We start from the raw sequence: 16,446 nt of genomic DNA, 5'->3' as shown, positions 1-16,446 counted from the left end.
CATACGTAACAAACCTGCACATTGTGCACATGTACCCTAGAACTTAACATATAAAAAAATAAAAAATAAAAATAAAGGAAAGCATTATTTACTAGGAAAGGCAAGTTAATGAATGCCAAATAGAAAAAAAAATCTACATTTGTTTAATGGCAAAATGATCCTGTCTACAATTGCTTGTCTCATTATTTTTCTCTGCTACAGGTCTGTGATTAACTTGACTGTAGAAACAGCAGCTTATTGTTATATCTCCCAGTGCCTATGAGAATGTTTGAGTTTGAACATGTAATAGAAGCCTGATGAATGGTGGCTAAGTGGATGAATAAAACAATTAGTGAATCAGTTCAAATCAGAACCAACCAGAATCAACACTTTTATAATATTTTAAAGCTCTCAGAATATTCTTATACTTGAATCAGGATCAAATCAGCATTTGATTTGGCCTTAAAAATCAATTTAAAAAAAGACTAATAATGCAAATGATCAAAAAACATGAATGGAAAGTTTATAAAAGAAGAAATACAAATATATCAATATACATATGAAAATCTGTTAACATTGCTAGCTGCTTAATTATTAAAATGCAAAATAAAGTAAATATGAGACACTGTCAGATTCCATGGATTCTAGTTCAAATCTGGGCACACAATGTTTATGTAATAACCATTCCATGTATTGAATATTCTCTTTATTGGATAAAAGAACGACACAATTCAACAAAACAAAACAAAACGTGGGAAATGGGAAAAAGAACATTCTTGGTAGAGGCAAGAAATGATTATAAACAAAATACAGTGAGTTCCATTATAATGTGACATACATGTTTCTAAAATCGTTGTGCTATGCAAAATTGTGTAATAAAAACCACAGGGCTTATGGGAACAATGGGATCAGGAGCACCACACTAACAAATTTCATTTGTGATGCATAAAAAAATAGGAACCTAATAAAAACAATAGCAGTTTTACACATACTAAATTGTTAAGAAATATATAAATACAACAATAAGTATAGCTCTTTGTCTTAAAAATGACCAGAAGTTTTCTTAAGTGTATATGCAGCTTGTATGTTATTGTGGAGGAGTAGAAGGAGAGTTTCCTGTAACATTGCATGTGCATGGATGTGGTTCATAACACATGGTAAAACTGAGGTAGCTGGTAGGTGGGTGTTGGTGTGCATGTACGCTTCTTGTGTATTCCTATGCAGCTGTATTTAGCTAGGTTGAGTTTTCTGCATTGACCTAGTGTTTCTCATGAATGAGACTCATTCACGAATAAGCAACCATGAAATTTGCCTAATACTCAAATGTTCCCTGGTATATCCATTACTTTGGAAAAAGTGTGTATTTTGGAAGAAGATTTAGAACAGACTATAACAGAGGTGAGAAAGTAAATAACAAGTAGAAAATAAGTGCAACCAAAGTAATTGCTAATTTACTATCCATGATGAGGTATCAAAATACTTCAGAGTATTTGCAACTGAATATTAACAAGTATAAACCTACATTTGTGCATACCCCTTATCATGTAGACTTATTTCTTCTTTCTTTATTTCTTCTTTCCAATTTTTTCTTGCCTTCCTTTCTCTTATCCTGAATTCATTTTTTTCTTTCTCCTTTTTTTTTTTTGGCCTTTGGGAACCTAAAGTAGTGCTTATCCTTCCTGATGGCACTTACAGCTTTAAGAGGTTACTGCCTGCTGTCAACAAAGATGCCTGCCCTGCTGAAAAGAAAATATTCATCATAGCTCTATGATATTCCCTCCAAACGAAAAGGAGAAAGCCTATACAATTAATCCCCCTTTCCTTCTGAAGCCTTTTCTGCCTAATCTAATCAGAAAAGGAAAACTTTTTTGCATTTTACAGTAGCAACACCTTCTACCTTATTTACAATAAACGTTTTTCGCTATGAAAAAATACATATTTAAAGAAATGTAGACTCAATGAACTGATGTCTGTATTTTAACTTGACAACTATGCATTTATTATTTTTGTATACATATTCCATGGTGCTTTTTTGGAGGGATGAACTAATTTTAATGAAATGTTGTTTAATAGCAGAGACTATTAGATCAGTAAGCTCACTGTCATCATTGGGCTGTTAAGTGACTTGCGGGCAGGAACTATATGTCTCATTTGTTTTTCTGTCACAGGGTCTGCAGTAGGCATTTGTGAAATGAATATTCAACCTTGAAACAAAATAGAAATCCATAAAACTTTCAAGTAATGCATATTTTGAAAATCTCTGTTGTTTAAAATAAATTTTAGTAAAATTTGATATACGATTATTTGATCCCAATTCACTAAAACACTGTCTTTTTAGGACAATATAGTTATTTCATATTTTGTAGATTTTATCAAAGATGTATTAAGACTAGAAAGAAGTAATAATACCAGCAATGATTAAAATAGGAGAGAGTACATAATAACATACTCCCATCAGCTCCCAACCACAACTCAGAAGCAATTAAATGGCATATAAATTAAACTTATCTAGTTCTGGGTCCCTTAAACAAAAATTTTATATTTCTGTTACCTTTTAGCATCTACATCAGCAGGTGATTTCTGACATTTTTCTCTCATATAATTGTAGGAGAAACATTTTCTGAAAGAAGAGAAGAGTAAACTCAGTCAGGAATTGAGTACTGTTGCCACAGAAAAAAACAAGATGGCTGGGGAGTTGGAAGTTCTACGATCCCAGGAACGCCGTTTGAAAGAAAAGGTTACTAATATGGAAGTTGCTCTGGATAAGGTAATTATTAACTAAACATATAAAGTAATTATCAACTAAATAGTTATTAACCAAATAGAATTGTTCTGAACAAAAGCTCTGTGTAGACAGGAACTGAATGTATCAATTTGTGTTGTATCCCAATCACCTAGCACAGAGGAAATACCTATCCTATAGAGAAGGCATTTCTGAATTTTAAAATGTAGTCATAATGCATACTTTTTGCCAGGTTTTCTTTTTCAGGCTAACATAGTCACAGGGCAGTAAGATCAAAGATGTTACGATGTTCCTGATACTCTTAGTGACCTGAATAAGTAAAAATGTCTCCATGAGCACCTGACTTACCACCAAAAAGTGACTTGGGCACTTGGTAGAAGACAGTCTCTTAATAATGTCAATAAAATGATAAAGTAATGCTAATGGCTGGCACTTCGTGGGGTCCAGAAAGTACATATAGAAAACATAGCTTAAAGAATGAGAAGGATCAGTGATACTGTTTTTCATTGCCATTTATTGTAGAAAAATAAATATCTCTTCCTGTCACCTGGAAAGTCTGGAAGCCTAAAATTGTTTCAAAACCATCCTTGATTGCTAAGAAAGCAGTGCCTTTATGGTTAGATACAACAATTTGCGATCTCACCTCTGCTACCTTCGTTTCTTAAAACATGCTATATTGACTCTGTAAATTTCAGTTGTGGTTATTTTATTTTATTTTATTTTGAGACAGAGTCTTGCTCTGTCACCAGGATGGAGTGCAGTGGCACGATCTCAGCTCACTGCAACCTCTGCCTCCCGGGTTCAAATGATTCTCCTGCCTCAGCCTCCCAAGTAGCTGGGACTACAGGTGTGCGCCACCATGCCCAGCTAATTTTTGTATTTTTAGTAGAGACGTGGTTTCACTGTGTTAGCCAGGATGGTCTCGATCTCCTGACCTCAAGATCTGCCTGCCTCGGCCTCCCAAAGTGCTGGGATTACAGGCGTGAGCCACCATGCCCAGCCAGTTGTGGTTATTTTAATATAAATTTTTATACTTTGGTAAAGCTGTTTGCTCATTCCATCCTTAGTTCATTCATTGTTTGCCCTTCACATACTAAAAGCTATGTATTTGCTAGGGGTATAGAGGATAAAAACGTGGCCTCCAGTTGCTCACAGTTCACTGAATTAAACAGATAAATAGATCATTGTAATATAGTTTGGTGGAAGGGCAGGAAGATTTCTTGAAGAGATGGCAGCTCTGCATTTATAGGTTAATAAAATATAAGTGCATAAAGAATGGAAGATAAGCCATTTATGATTGCTCCTTTGTAGGCATCTTTGCAGTTTGCAGAATGTCAAGATATAATACAGCGTCAGGAGCAAGAATCAGTGCGCTTAAAACTTCAACACACTTTGGATATAAAAGTAAGGTCATCATAAATAGTAGTTTAAGCAAAAATAATGCCTTTCTTTGATATGCTTTTATATTCTCTTGTGTACCATAGGTACACATTCAAGTATATTTCAACATTACTTGATACTATTAATAGCAATGATAAGCTCTGTGCATTGTTATATACTATACCTATCCTTTTCATATATGGTAACAGATAGAAGCACCACTATCCTTAGTTTAAAATAAGTGAGTGAAATACAAACAAGTTTACTAGTACCTGCATGGGAATACCCAAAGCAAGAGTTTTCCATGCCCAGGAGTCAAGCGAATACAAAACCCTAAGTGCAAGTACATTTGCTTGTTTGGGGAATAGCAAAAGTGATGTAATCTACATGACAAAACACGTTTTTTTAAAATCGTATATTTTACACTGAAATATATGTCTATTTTAAGAAGTATAGTTTAAAGCTACAGACATATTTTTAAATCTCAATGATGGATTTTGTCTGTGAAATCAAAAAATACATTTCGATTTCACAATTCTTTATAATTGTAGGCTGGCAGTTATTTTGCTCACCTCTATATTGTTTTCCAGGAACTTCAGGGCCCTGGATACACCTCAAATTCTTCATTGAAACCACGCCTTCTCCAGCCAGCATCTGTTACTCGTTCTCATTCTAATGTACCATCTTCCCAGTCTACAGCCAGCTTCTTGTCTCATGTAAGTAACCAGTCTTATGATCCATTTTGCAAATGACATATATGTAAGTAATTTTAAATTAGAAAGAATTACACTAAAAATAATATCTCTATATCCATAGCATTTTCAATTACTAGATTTTAGATTTATATGTTTTCCTATAAATTCAATGGAGTCCAGGTGAATAAAAATATTTTCTTCACTATTTGGTGTTTTCTTATCTTCAATTCTTTGGCTGTTTCCATCACAAGAATTTCCAGATTACAAAGCAAATAGTGAGATGGCTAAAATAAACATCACTTCAAAAGGCAAAGGCAAGTTGGTAGTATATTTAATATTCTACCAAAATGAAAATTATTTGCTATATGTAGTTTCTTTGTTAACTTATTTATAACAGTTTTATTAATTATAAGACACTTTTATTCCCTTTAATTAAAATATTAGAAACTTTGGAAATTTTTTAGTTTAACCTTTTATACTTTTAATGCTTATAAAAAATATGTGCAATGTAAAATTCAAGCCTTGTCTTCTCTGAAGATATGTATTTATGAAATCACAAATCCCTTGCAACCAGTATTCAACTGTAAAGAAATAAGACATTCCATAAATCACACATGAAAATCAATTAAATTAGTTAAAAGTCCTATCTTACATATAGCAACAGGATCATCAGTAATCTGTTGTTTCACCTGTACTATTTAAATGAAAATTGTGTACTGTTTAAATGACTAAAATGGAGTCCTCTCACACACTTATGATGTGTGCACTGAAAAATAAGCTATCATACAACAAAGAGTAGTCTATCAAACAATAGACTAATAATATTAGTGTTAGAAGTTAAGCATGTTTCTCTCTGGAGACTGGAATTCAGAGATACGCAGGGCAAGGGTAGGAGACTGCTGCTTTTTAAGTGTTATGAAATCATTTTATTTTTTAAAATATGTACATGTTCCATTGATAAAAATTAAATTACCCTCCCCTTTCCAAAAATAATTTTGCAAATCAAACAACAACAAAGAACATTTGACCAGGAGTCACTGGAACCATATTTTTAACTCTTTGTGTGACCTTGGGCAAGTCAGTTAAACACATTGCACCTTGATCTTTTCCTCTCTAATGAGTAGTCTGGACAAGATGACCTCTAGGGTCACCAAGAAAGATTAGCTATGAAATTCTGTGATTTTTAATTACCCAAAATCTATTAGATTTTTCCTAGCAGCTTAATATATAGATTGTGCTTGATTATAAAGAATGTCATCCATCACTGAAAAAGTACTAGTCATTAGCTTGTTTAACTTTAAATTTTAACTTAAATATTTATTTGTATATTTATTTATTTTTTCCTGAGACAGAGTCTTGCTCTGTCTCTCAGGCTGGAGTGCAATGGTGCAATCATGCTCACTGCAGCTTGAACCAGCCAGGCTCAAGCAATCCTCCTACCTTAGCCTCCCTAGTAGCTGGGACTACAGGTGCATGCCACCACTTCTGGCTAATTTTTGTATTTCTTATAGAGACAGAGTTTCACCATGTTGCCCAGGCTTATCTCAAACTCCTGGACTCAAGCAATCCTCCCACCTTGGCTTCCCAAAGTGCTGGGATTACAGGTGGGGGCCACTGCTCTTGTCCTCAACTTAAGTTTTTAAATAATAATTCTAACAGCAAACATGAACTAGATTTTAAAAATGTACTGTCAGACATGCTTTATACAATTAATTCCTTCTCTTAAAAATGTTTATTATATAATTTTACACAATAAAAGTAACATTCATTCTTTGTTTTGTTCACTGATGTTTGCCAAGTACCTATAACAGTGTCTAGCATATATTCAGTAAATATTTATCTCATGGATGAATGAATTCACTGTAGGACATTGTCTTCAGGTTTCCATTATTTCCACTGATAAGTCGATTGTAAATCTTGTTGCTATTTTGGAGGTAGTTTTTTCTCTGACTGTTTTCAAGATTTTCTCTTTGTTTTGGTGTATAACAGTTTGCCTATCATGTGCCTAGATGTGCTGGTCTTTGTATCTATCTTGCTTAAGGGTAGTGGTCTTCCTGATGCATGGATTGAAATCTCCATCAATTTGAGAAAATTTTCATCACTTATCTACTCAGTTTGTTTTCTCTACTTTCTTTTTTCCCTCTGGGACTCTAATCACATGTATTAATTGTTTTTTCATCATACCTTATACATCTTTATATTCTTTTCACTTTTGCCCATCCTTTTGTCTCTGTGCTTTTCTGGCCTATTTTCCAGATAATTAATTCTCCCTTCACCTGAGTCTAATGTATTAAACCCATCAATTAAGTTCTTCGTTTTAGAAATTGTGGTATTTAGTACTAGATTTCCATTTAATTAATGTTTTTTAACAAGATCTTTACAGAAATTCTCAGTATTATCTTTTACTTTTTTGTATTGTTAAGTATATATTATGGTCCAAATGTTTGTGTTTTCCCATAGATTCATATGTTGAAACCTAAACCCCAAAGTGGAACCTGTGGGAGGTGATTGGGTCATAAGGGCTTTGCCCTCACAAATGGTATTAGTGCTTTTTTTTTTTTTTTTTTTTTTTTTTTTTGAGACAGAGTATCGCTCTGTTGCCCAGGCTGTAGTGCAGTGGTGCGATCTCGGCTCACTGCAAGCTTCGCCTTCTGGGTTCATGCCATTCTCCTGTCTCAGCCTCCTGAGCAGCTGGGACTACAGGCGCCCGCCACCTCACCCGGCTAATTTTTTTTTTTTTTTTTTAGTAGAGATGGGGTTTCACCATGTTAGCCAGGATGGTCTCAATTTCCCGACGTCGTGATCCACCTACCTCGGCCTCCCAAAGTGCTGGGATTACAGGCGTGAGCCACCATGCCTAGCATTAGTGCCCTTTTATGAAAGAGGCTTGAGAGAGCTTCTTTGCCCCTTCTCCCATGTGAGGACACATAGAAGGTGCCATCTATGAGAAAGAGCTCCTCACCAAATGCTGAATTTGCTGGCATCTTGATCTTGCACTTCCCAGCTTGAACTGTGAACAATAAACTTCTGTTGTTTATAAATTACCCAGTCTAAGATACTTCCCTATAACAACCCAGAGTAAGAAAATAGCTGTTTTAAAAATTGGCACATGATGATTATATTATTTGAATCCCCTGTGAGCCTGTGTCGATTTTTTCCCTTGGTTTCTAGTCACGTTGTTTGGTCTCTGCTTCCTCTTTAAATAACTGAGTCTGGACACTGTATGTGAAAAAATTACAGGATAATTTTGGGTTCTAGACAATTTTCTTTCTTTTTTTAATTTTTTAAAATTATACTTTAACTTCTGGGATACATGTGCAGATTGTGCAGGTTTGTTACATAGGTATACATGTGCCATGGTGGTTTGCTGCACCCATCAACCTGCCATCTACACTAGGTATTTCTCCTAATGCTATCCCTCCCCTAGACCCCCACCCCTGGACAGGCCCTAGTGTGTAATGTTCCCCTTCCTGTGTCCATGTGTTTCCATTGTTCAACTCCCACTTATGAGTGAGAACATGTGGGGTTTGGTTTTCTGTTCTTGTGTTAGTTTGCTGAGAATGATGGTTTCCAGCTTCATTCATGTCCCTGCAAAGGACATGAACTCATCCTTTTTTATGGCTGCATAGTATTCCACGGTGTGTATGTGCCATATTTTCTTTATCCAGTCTATCATTGCTGGGCATTTGGGTTGGTTCCAAGTCTTTGCTATTGTGAATAGTGCTGCAATAAACATACGTGTGCATGTATCTTTGTAGTAGAATGATTTATGATCCTTTGGGTATATACCCAATAATGGGATTGCTAGATCAAATGGTATTTCTGGTTCTAGATCCCTGAGGAATTGCCCTACTGTCTTCCACAATGGTTGAACTAATTTACACTCCCACCATCAGTGTAAAAGCATTCCTATTTCTCCACATCCTCTCCAGCCTCTGTTGTTTCCTGACTTTTTAATGATTGTCGTTCTAACTGATATGAGATGGTATCTCATTGTGGTTTTGATTTGCATTTCTGTAATGACCAGTGATGATGAGCTTCTTTTCATGTTTGTTGGCTACATAAATGTCTTCTTTTGAGAAGTGTCTGTTCATATCCTTCACCTACCTTTTGATGGAGTTGTTTTTTTCTTGTAAATTTGTTGAAGCTTTTTTGTAGATTCTGGAGATTAGCCCTTTGTCAAATAGATAGATTGCAAAAATTTTCTCCCATTCTGTATGTTGCCTGTTCACCCTGATGATAGTTTCTTTTTTTTTTTTTTTTTTTTTTTGAGACAGAGTCTTGTTCTGTCACCAAGCTACAGTGCAGTGACATGATCTCTGCCCACTATAACCTCCGTCTCCTGGGTTCAAGTGATTCTCCTGCCTCAGCCTCCCAAGTAGCTGGGACTACAGGCATGTGCCCCCACGCCCAGCTAATTTTTGTATTTTTAGGAGAGACAGAATTTCACCAGGTTGGCCAGGATGGTCTCAATTGCTTGACCTTGTGATCCATCCAGCTTGGCCTCCCAAAATGCTGGGATTACAGGCGTGAGCCACTGCATCCAGCCTAGTTTATTTTGTTGTGCAGAAGCTCTTTAGTTTAATTAGATCCCATTTGTCAATTTTGGCTTTTGTTGTCATTGCTTTTGGTGTTTCAGTTGTGAAGTCTTTGCCCATGCCTACGTCCTGAATGGTATTGCCTAGGTTATCTTCTAGGGTTTTTATGGTTTTAGGTCTTATGTTTAAGCCTTTAATCCATCTTGAGTTAATTTTTGTATAAAGTGTAAGGAAAGGGTCCAGTTTCAGTTTTTTGCATGTGGCTAGCCAGTTTTCCCAACATCATTTATTAAATAGGGAATTCTTTCCCTATTGCTTGTTTTTGTCAGGTTTGTCAAAGATCAGATGGTTGTAGATGTGTCGCATTATTTCTTTTTTTTTTTTTTTTTTTTTTTTTTTTTTGAGACGGAGTCTCGCTCTGTCGCCCAGGCTGGAGTGCAGTGGCCAGATCTCAGCTCACTGCAAGCTCTGCCTCCCGGGTTCACGCCATTCTCCTGCCTCAGCCTCCCGAGTAGCTGGGACTACAGGCGCCTGCCACCTCGCCCGGCTAAGTTTTTGTATTTTTAGTAGAGACGGGGTTTCACTGTGTTACCCAGGATGGTCTCGATCTCCTGACCTCGTGATCTGCCCATCTCGGCCTCCCAAAGTGCTGGGATTACAGGCTTGAGCCACCGCGCCCGGCCAATGTCGCATTATTTCTGAAGCCTCTGTTCTGTTCCATTGGTCTATATCTCTGTTTTGGTATCAGTACCATGCTGTTTTGGTTACTGTAGACTTGTAATATAGTTTGAAGTCAGGTAGCATGATGCCTCCAGCTTTGTTCTTTTTGCTTAGGATTGTTTTGACAATGTGGGCTCCTTTTTGGTTCCATATGAAATTTAAAGTAGTTTTTTCTAATTTTGTGAAGAAAGTGAATGGTAGCTTGATGGGGATATCATTGAATCTACCAATTACTTTGGGCAATATGGCCATTTTCACGATATTGATTCTTCCTATCCATGAGCATCAAATGTTTTTCCATTTGTTTATGTCCTCTTCTTTTTTAAGATTTGTAGAAATCAAAATGTTTATTCACATAATTTTAAACTAAAGTTAAAGCTAATAAATCTTCCATGGTAATGACTTAAGTGCAAGTGATGCTTGGTTTTCTTTCACATTCATTTCTTTTCTTCTGAGTGAAGGCATATCAGTTATTCTTGAACAAGTCAATATAGCTCTGCAAAAGAGAGACATTGTTCCTGGCATGTTTTATTTCCAGTTCAGACATTTCAATTAGAATCTTCCTAAATGCTGCCATTCTCTTCGGTTTGAAATATATCAGTTCTTCTTTTGCAGATTCAGAAAGCTGTTCAAATTTCTGGCAGCAGTCCTGCTGGTGTGCCTCAGCCAACCTGACGTCTTTGCTCTTTAACTGGGTGTTATCCAGAGCTTTGTTTGGGTTCTCATAGTCAATGAGGGCTTTGGTGCGTCTGTATAAGAGATCCTTAGCAGCTTTGATGTTGAGCATGTAGTATCAGAGGAGCTCTCTTAGCTTCAAATCTTCATCTGATGAAACTTGATCCTCTGCTTTCCTAAGTTTTTCAAATAGCTCAGCAACCTTCAATAGGTACTTTTTGATGACTGTGGGCTCTTCTAAAGCCAGGCTATATAAGCAGGCTGCAGTGTGGATATAGACATCGGCAACATTTTTATGAGATCTGGTCATTTTGTCAGCTTTCACACAAGAATCTTTGATCCTATTGTAATAGTTAATAAGGAAGTTCTTCTCTTGGTCAAAGAAGTCATCTACCTCCCTGACTCCAGTAAAAAGGAATTCATTAGCCTTTTCACCACACTTTTAAAGAAGCCACCAAACATCTCTTTAGTATTTTTCCGCCCAACACGTAGGCTTCCAGTTCTTGTTTCATCTTGGCAAATTCTTCTTTGGTCATAGACCCTTCATCTTCTCCCAGTTTCTGCATATTCTCTTGAGGACCACTGAAGTTGGGCTTCATAGGAGCAGGTGGAATAATAAGCCCAGCATAGTCTGTTGTTTCAGTAAGAGTGTCATGTAGCCACACAAAGTCTTCATGTTGCCTTGTAACATAAAACTCTGGGCTCTGAAATGTGGGCAGTGTGGTCTTTGTGTGCACTGTAAATTTGACTTTATCTCTCTCACTGAGTGCATCAGGTATGTCAATCTGAAGCGAGGGATCAACATTCAGGTCCACAGATACAGATCTCAGCTATTCATCAGCTTCCCAGCTGGGGCACATCAGGCACTGGCTGCAGGACAACCCTGCAGCTCTTGAGCTCCTGCCCACCAGTCTTCATAAACTCACTTTTGGTTCAGATTTCACTTACGACTCACTGTGGCACAAGACAATACCACCAGCAAAGCTGCCTCTTCAAAAGGTTTAATGGCTTACATGTTTGTGTCCTCTCTTATTTCCTTGAGCAGTGGTTTGTAGTTCTCCTTGAAGAGGTCCTTCACGTCCCTTGTAAGTTGTATTCCTAGGTAATTTATTCTCTTTGAAGCAATTGTAAATGGGAGTTCACTCATGGTTTGGGTCTCTGTGTGTTATTGGTGTATAGGAATGCTTGTGATTTTTGCACATTGATTTTGTATCCTGAGACTTTGCTGAAGTTGCTTATCAGCTTAAGGAGATTTTGGGCTGAGGAAATGGGGTTTTCTAAATATACAATCATGTCATCTGCAAACAGGGACAATTTTACTTCCTCTCTTCCTATTTGAATATCCTTTATTTCTTTCTCTTGCCTGATTGCCCTGGCCAGAACTTCCAATACTATGTTGAATAGAAGTGGTGAGAGAGGGCATCCTTGTCTTGTGCCAGTTTTCAAAGGAAATGTTTCCAGTTTTTGCTCATTTTTTTGTTGTTGTTTTCTAAAGTCTTCTCTTTATGTAGCTTTCTGTTCTTTCATGAATACAACACTTTCTTTGTTTGTTTTGTTTTTTGAGATGGAGTCTTACTCTGTCACCCAGGTTGGAATACAGTTGCGCGATCTCAGCTCACTACAACCTCCGTCTCCTGGGTTCAAGCAATTCTCATGCCTTAGCCTCCTGAGTAGCTGGGATTACAGGCACCCCCCACCACATCTGGCTAATTTTTGTATTTTTAGTAGAGATGGGGTTTCACCATGTTGGCCAGGTTGGCCTCGAACTCTTGACCTCAAGTGATCTGCCTGCCTCGGCCTCCCAAACTATTCGGATTACAAGCATGAGCCACCATGTCCAGTGAATACTTTCTTGTTTCTCTTTAAGGATATTAACTTTGGTTTTTAAATAATTTTTTGTGTTACCTGAATTATTAATGTTTCTTGGAATTCATTGTTTTGTTTTTGTAGAGACTTTCTTTTAATGCTTGGTGACCCTTGGATATCCATTCATATTTAAGACTGAGGCCCTAAAAAGCTATTGAAAGCTTTGTGTAAGGTTGTCAGGGCTTTTCAACTGGTAGATGGTTAGGTATTGCTTTTTTATTGAGGGACCCAAAAGTTATCTATAGGTCTTTAGTCTTGGGCTGATCAGTTTCCCTAAAGAGGGATCTCTTATTCCTGACTTACAGGTATAAGTCTGTCAGAATTCTGTTAAGTGAGTGGGAGAGGAAGTCTAGGGTAACTATTAATATATATCTATCTATGCAGTCTCACTTAATACTCATATTTAACATTTGCAACCTTACTCCTGCTATACAAGATAGATATCTCTATGGAGTCCAAAGTCCTTTGGTTCAACCTTACCCAAAGGTTAAGCCTCTACATTCATTTAGGGGGAAAGAATGAGTAATCACCTGAGTATATGGAGACAGCTTCTGGGATTCTAACAGCTTCTTCCATAGACTTAGCCAATCCTCCAATTTTTCTGTCCTGTTTCTTACCCTGGACTTTGAAATACATGAAACCTCCAATTCCTGAGCCTTCTCGGAATACTCAGAGGCAGAGTAGCTTGCTTCACAGTGGCAGCTTCTGTGCAGGTACTTTAAGTTTTAACTTGGTTTTGCTAAATTAATTATGAATTATCCATTTGCCTGCCATCTTCCAAAATTTTGTTAGCATTACTAATCTAATGTTATCTGTCCTTTCCTCTTTATCCTTCTTAATTCCTTTAGTGTCATTAAAATGAGGCTCAGCATAGTACAGAAATTAATGCCAAGTTTAGAAGCAGAATATTACTGTTTGCATTTTTCTACATTGCCCCTTCATTTATTATTTATGTTTATTTTAGTCTCTTTATTTTACAATTCTAATAATAGCTTAGATTTACTGAAAACTCCTTTGCCAGGCACTGTGCAAAGTACTTATGGAGATTAGTTCATTTCCCACAACTACTTAACATGAGGTAAGTGCTATTATTATACCTATTTTACAGACAGGGAAACTGAGGCTTGAAGAAGCTAAGTGACTTACACATGATTTACACAGCAAAAAGACACTTGAGTCTGGGCGCTGTGGTTAATGCTTGAAATTCCAACACTTTGTGGGGACTGAGGCTGAAGGGTTGCTTGAGACCAGGAGTTTGAGACTAGCCTGGGCAAAGTAGTGAGACCTTGTCTCTACAAAGTTAAAAAAAAATTAATCAGGCATATTGGCATTTGCTTGTAGTCCTAGTCAGGAGACCGAGGCAGAAGGATTGCTTGAACCCATGAGTACAAGGTCGCAGTGCCTGGGCAGCAGAGTAGAACTCTGTCTCTCAAAAAAAAAAAAAATAATAATAATAATAATAATTTCGGCAAGACTTACCAAGACAGCCTGAGTCCAGAACTTATGTCCTTAACTATTATACTGTACTGTTTCTCTACATTATACAGATGATTGATGTTTATAAAAATAATTTTAAGTTGATGATGTAAATAGATACCCTATATGAACTATTATTGTGTTTCATTAGTCTTTGTAAATGAGGATCACACAGTTTTAAAGATTCAAAGGCAGTTGAAATTATCCAGGTGATTTTCCTGTGTTAAAAGTAAGAAAGTAGGAAAACCAGAAAAGTAATATTGTGTAATTTGGCCCAAACTCAAACACCTAGAACATGTATGTACTGTATCTTTGTGTGTGTACACATATACACATATACATACACATACACATATATATAACTGATAGTTTGATATAGGAGCATTTTAGCTTAATATTTCAAATAGTGGCTATTTTAACATAAGAAGTAAAATATATCTAGGATGATAGAATTGATTTTGGTTGTGTATCAGATTCTATTCCTATGCGCTACCATTTGTTATTGCTGCGCTTGATCTTTGCCAATGGAATACACATGATGTGGGCAAGATTTTTAGCAACGGTTTATAACCTTTTTCCTGTTTCCTGCCCATCTATTCCTAATATATTATGTAAATAGTATACTTATATTCCATTTTATAACAATGCTCTAAAAGGAATATAAATATAAGAGATGGGTTTGGGGCAGATGTTCTCAAAATAGAATGGTTGAATTCAAACTGAATGAGATCAAGCTGTTATTTTTAGCTTTTTCATTTATCTTCTATCTTTGGAGAATGGAGAATGGTTGAGGAGTACACTCTCCCTAGGCCTTACTTATCTTACATCATGACTTGTAAGTTTGCCTGTAATAGACTTAAGGCCATTAGAAAAAGCAGTATTGGAGAAGATAGAAGTACATTAAAGATATAATTTATGAAAAATTTTAGAAACAAGTCTAACATAAAATGATTTCAAAGTCAGTGATTTCGGAGTCAGAATGTAATAGGAAACTGACCAAACCACAAAATAAACCTTAAGCTTCACAACTTAATGTATAAGCTTATATTCTTCCCATAGCACAAAAAGCTTGTATAAGTTTTACCCTGCAAATATATGTGCCCTAGAAATAGCCTTAATGTGTATCCTAAGGCAGCAGTTCCCAACCTTTTTGGCACCAGTGACCAGTTTCACGAAAGACAGTTTTTCCATGGAACAGGTTGAGGCGGGGAATGATTTTGGGATGATTCAAGTGCATTACATTTATTGTGCACTTTATTTCTATTATTATTACATTGTAATATATAATGAAATAATTATACAGCTCACCATATTGTGGAATCAGTGGTATCCCTGAGCTTGTTTTCCTGCAACTAGATGGTCCCATCTGGAGGTGATGGGAGACAGTGACACCCGAAGTGTGTTGCTTATGTCCAGTCTACTCCCTAATCTCATCTGGTTGCTGTCACTGCAGAAAACGCTGCTTCACAAAGATAGGATGTTGGAAATGGAAGCAGACTTTCCATGCTTTTGTAGCAATCTCAGGATATTCTGCCTTGACTTTAATCCAGAACATAGGGAGATTTGAAGTTGTCTCAAACATACTTTTAAAGCCACTGTCATTTGCAGTCTCAAGCAGTTGATCCTCTTCTAGCATGGACAAAGCCAATGCACCTGGTTTATTGAGAAATGGGTGACGGATCCATTCCTTCCCAGTTTGGGGGTCTTTTGTGGTTGGGAAGTAATGCTTAAACTCTTTCGAAAGCTGAGATAGGTGATCATGTACTAGCTGGGAGAAAGGAGGCCTTGGCACAGCCTCTTTCAAAATCTCTGATAATTTTGACACATGTCAAAAATTCCAGTGTTAACTCGTTGTTCCCATAATTCCAGTTTGACTTTGAATGCAGCCCCTTTATCTGCCAACTTGAACACAGTTGTTGTTCTCCCCTGAAGTGACAGATTTTGTTAAGTAAGTTGAATATGTCACACAAGTAAGCAAATTTTGTGACCCATTCTGTGTCACTGAAATGTGCTGCCAGTGGTGACTTTTTCCTAAAAGAAATCTCTGGAGTGACTCTCATAACCCAAAAACTCTAGTCAGTGATCTGCCTTTAGAAAGCCATCTCACTTCTGTGTATAAGAGAAGACGTGTATGCTCTGTATCCATCTTCTCGCAGAGCTGTGTGAACAGATGAGTTAAAGGCATGTACTTTACTGTGGTTAATAATTGTAATCACATCCTGCAAAACATTGTTAAGTTCAGGTGACATTTTTCAGTTAGCCAGCATCTCTCTATGGATGACACAGTGCGTAGACTCACATTCAGAATCGACCTCTTTGAGCTGAGTAGTGAAACCAGAAAGCTGTCCAGTCATGGCAACCGCTCTGTCCATGC

At 36.8% G+C, this 16,446-nt stretch overlaps 1 protein-coding gene and 1 pseudogene across 9 annotated transcripts in view; one reads left to right on the top strand and one right to left on the bottom strand.

The window, feature by feature from the left end:
• The window catches only part of CCDC158 (coiled-coil domain containing 158), a 116,056-nt gene that overhangs the window by 72,297 nt on the left and 27,313 nt on the right, over nt 1–16,446 (top strand). For all 9 annotated transcript variants that reach the window (XM_050790822.1, XM_050790823.1, XM_050790825.1 and 6 more), the window contains 3 exons: nt 2,588–2,746; nt 4,034–4,126; nt 4,693–4,818. In XM_050790822.1, the coding sequence (XP_050646779.1) occupies nt 2,588–2,746; nt 4,034–4,126; nt 4,693–4,818 (378 nt within the window). The remainder of the gene's footprint in view (nt 1–2,587; nt 2,747–4,033; nt 4,127–4,692; nt 4,819–16,446) is intronic.
• LOC126954871 (sorting nexin-5-like) lies at nt 10,451–11,925 on the bottom strand (annotated as a pseudogene).

This window comes from Macaca thibetana, chromosome 5 (genome assembly GCF_024542745.1).
Source record: "Macaca thibetana thibetana isolate TM-01 chromosome 5, ASM2454274v1, whole genome shotgun sequence".
Classification (NCBI taxonomy): domain Eukaryota; kingdom Metazoa; phylum Chordata; class Mammalia; order Primates; family Cercopithecidae; genus Macaca; species Macaca thibetana.
Note: the sequence above shows the minus strand (reverse complement) of the source record. Positions and strands in the feature narration are given on the sequence as shown.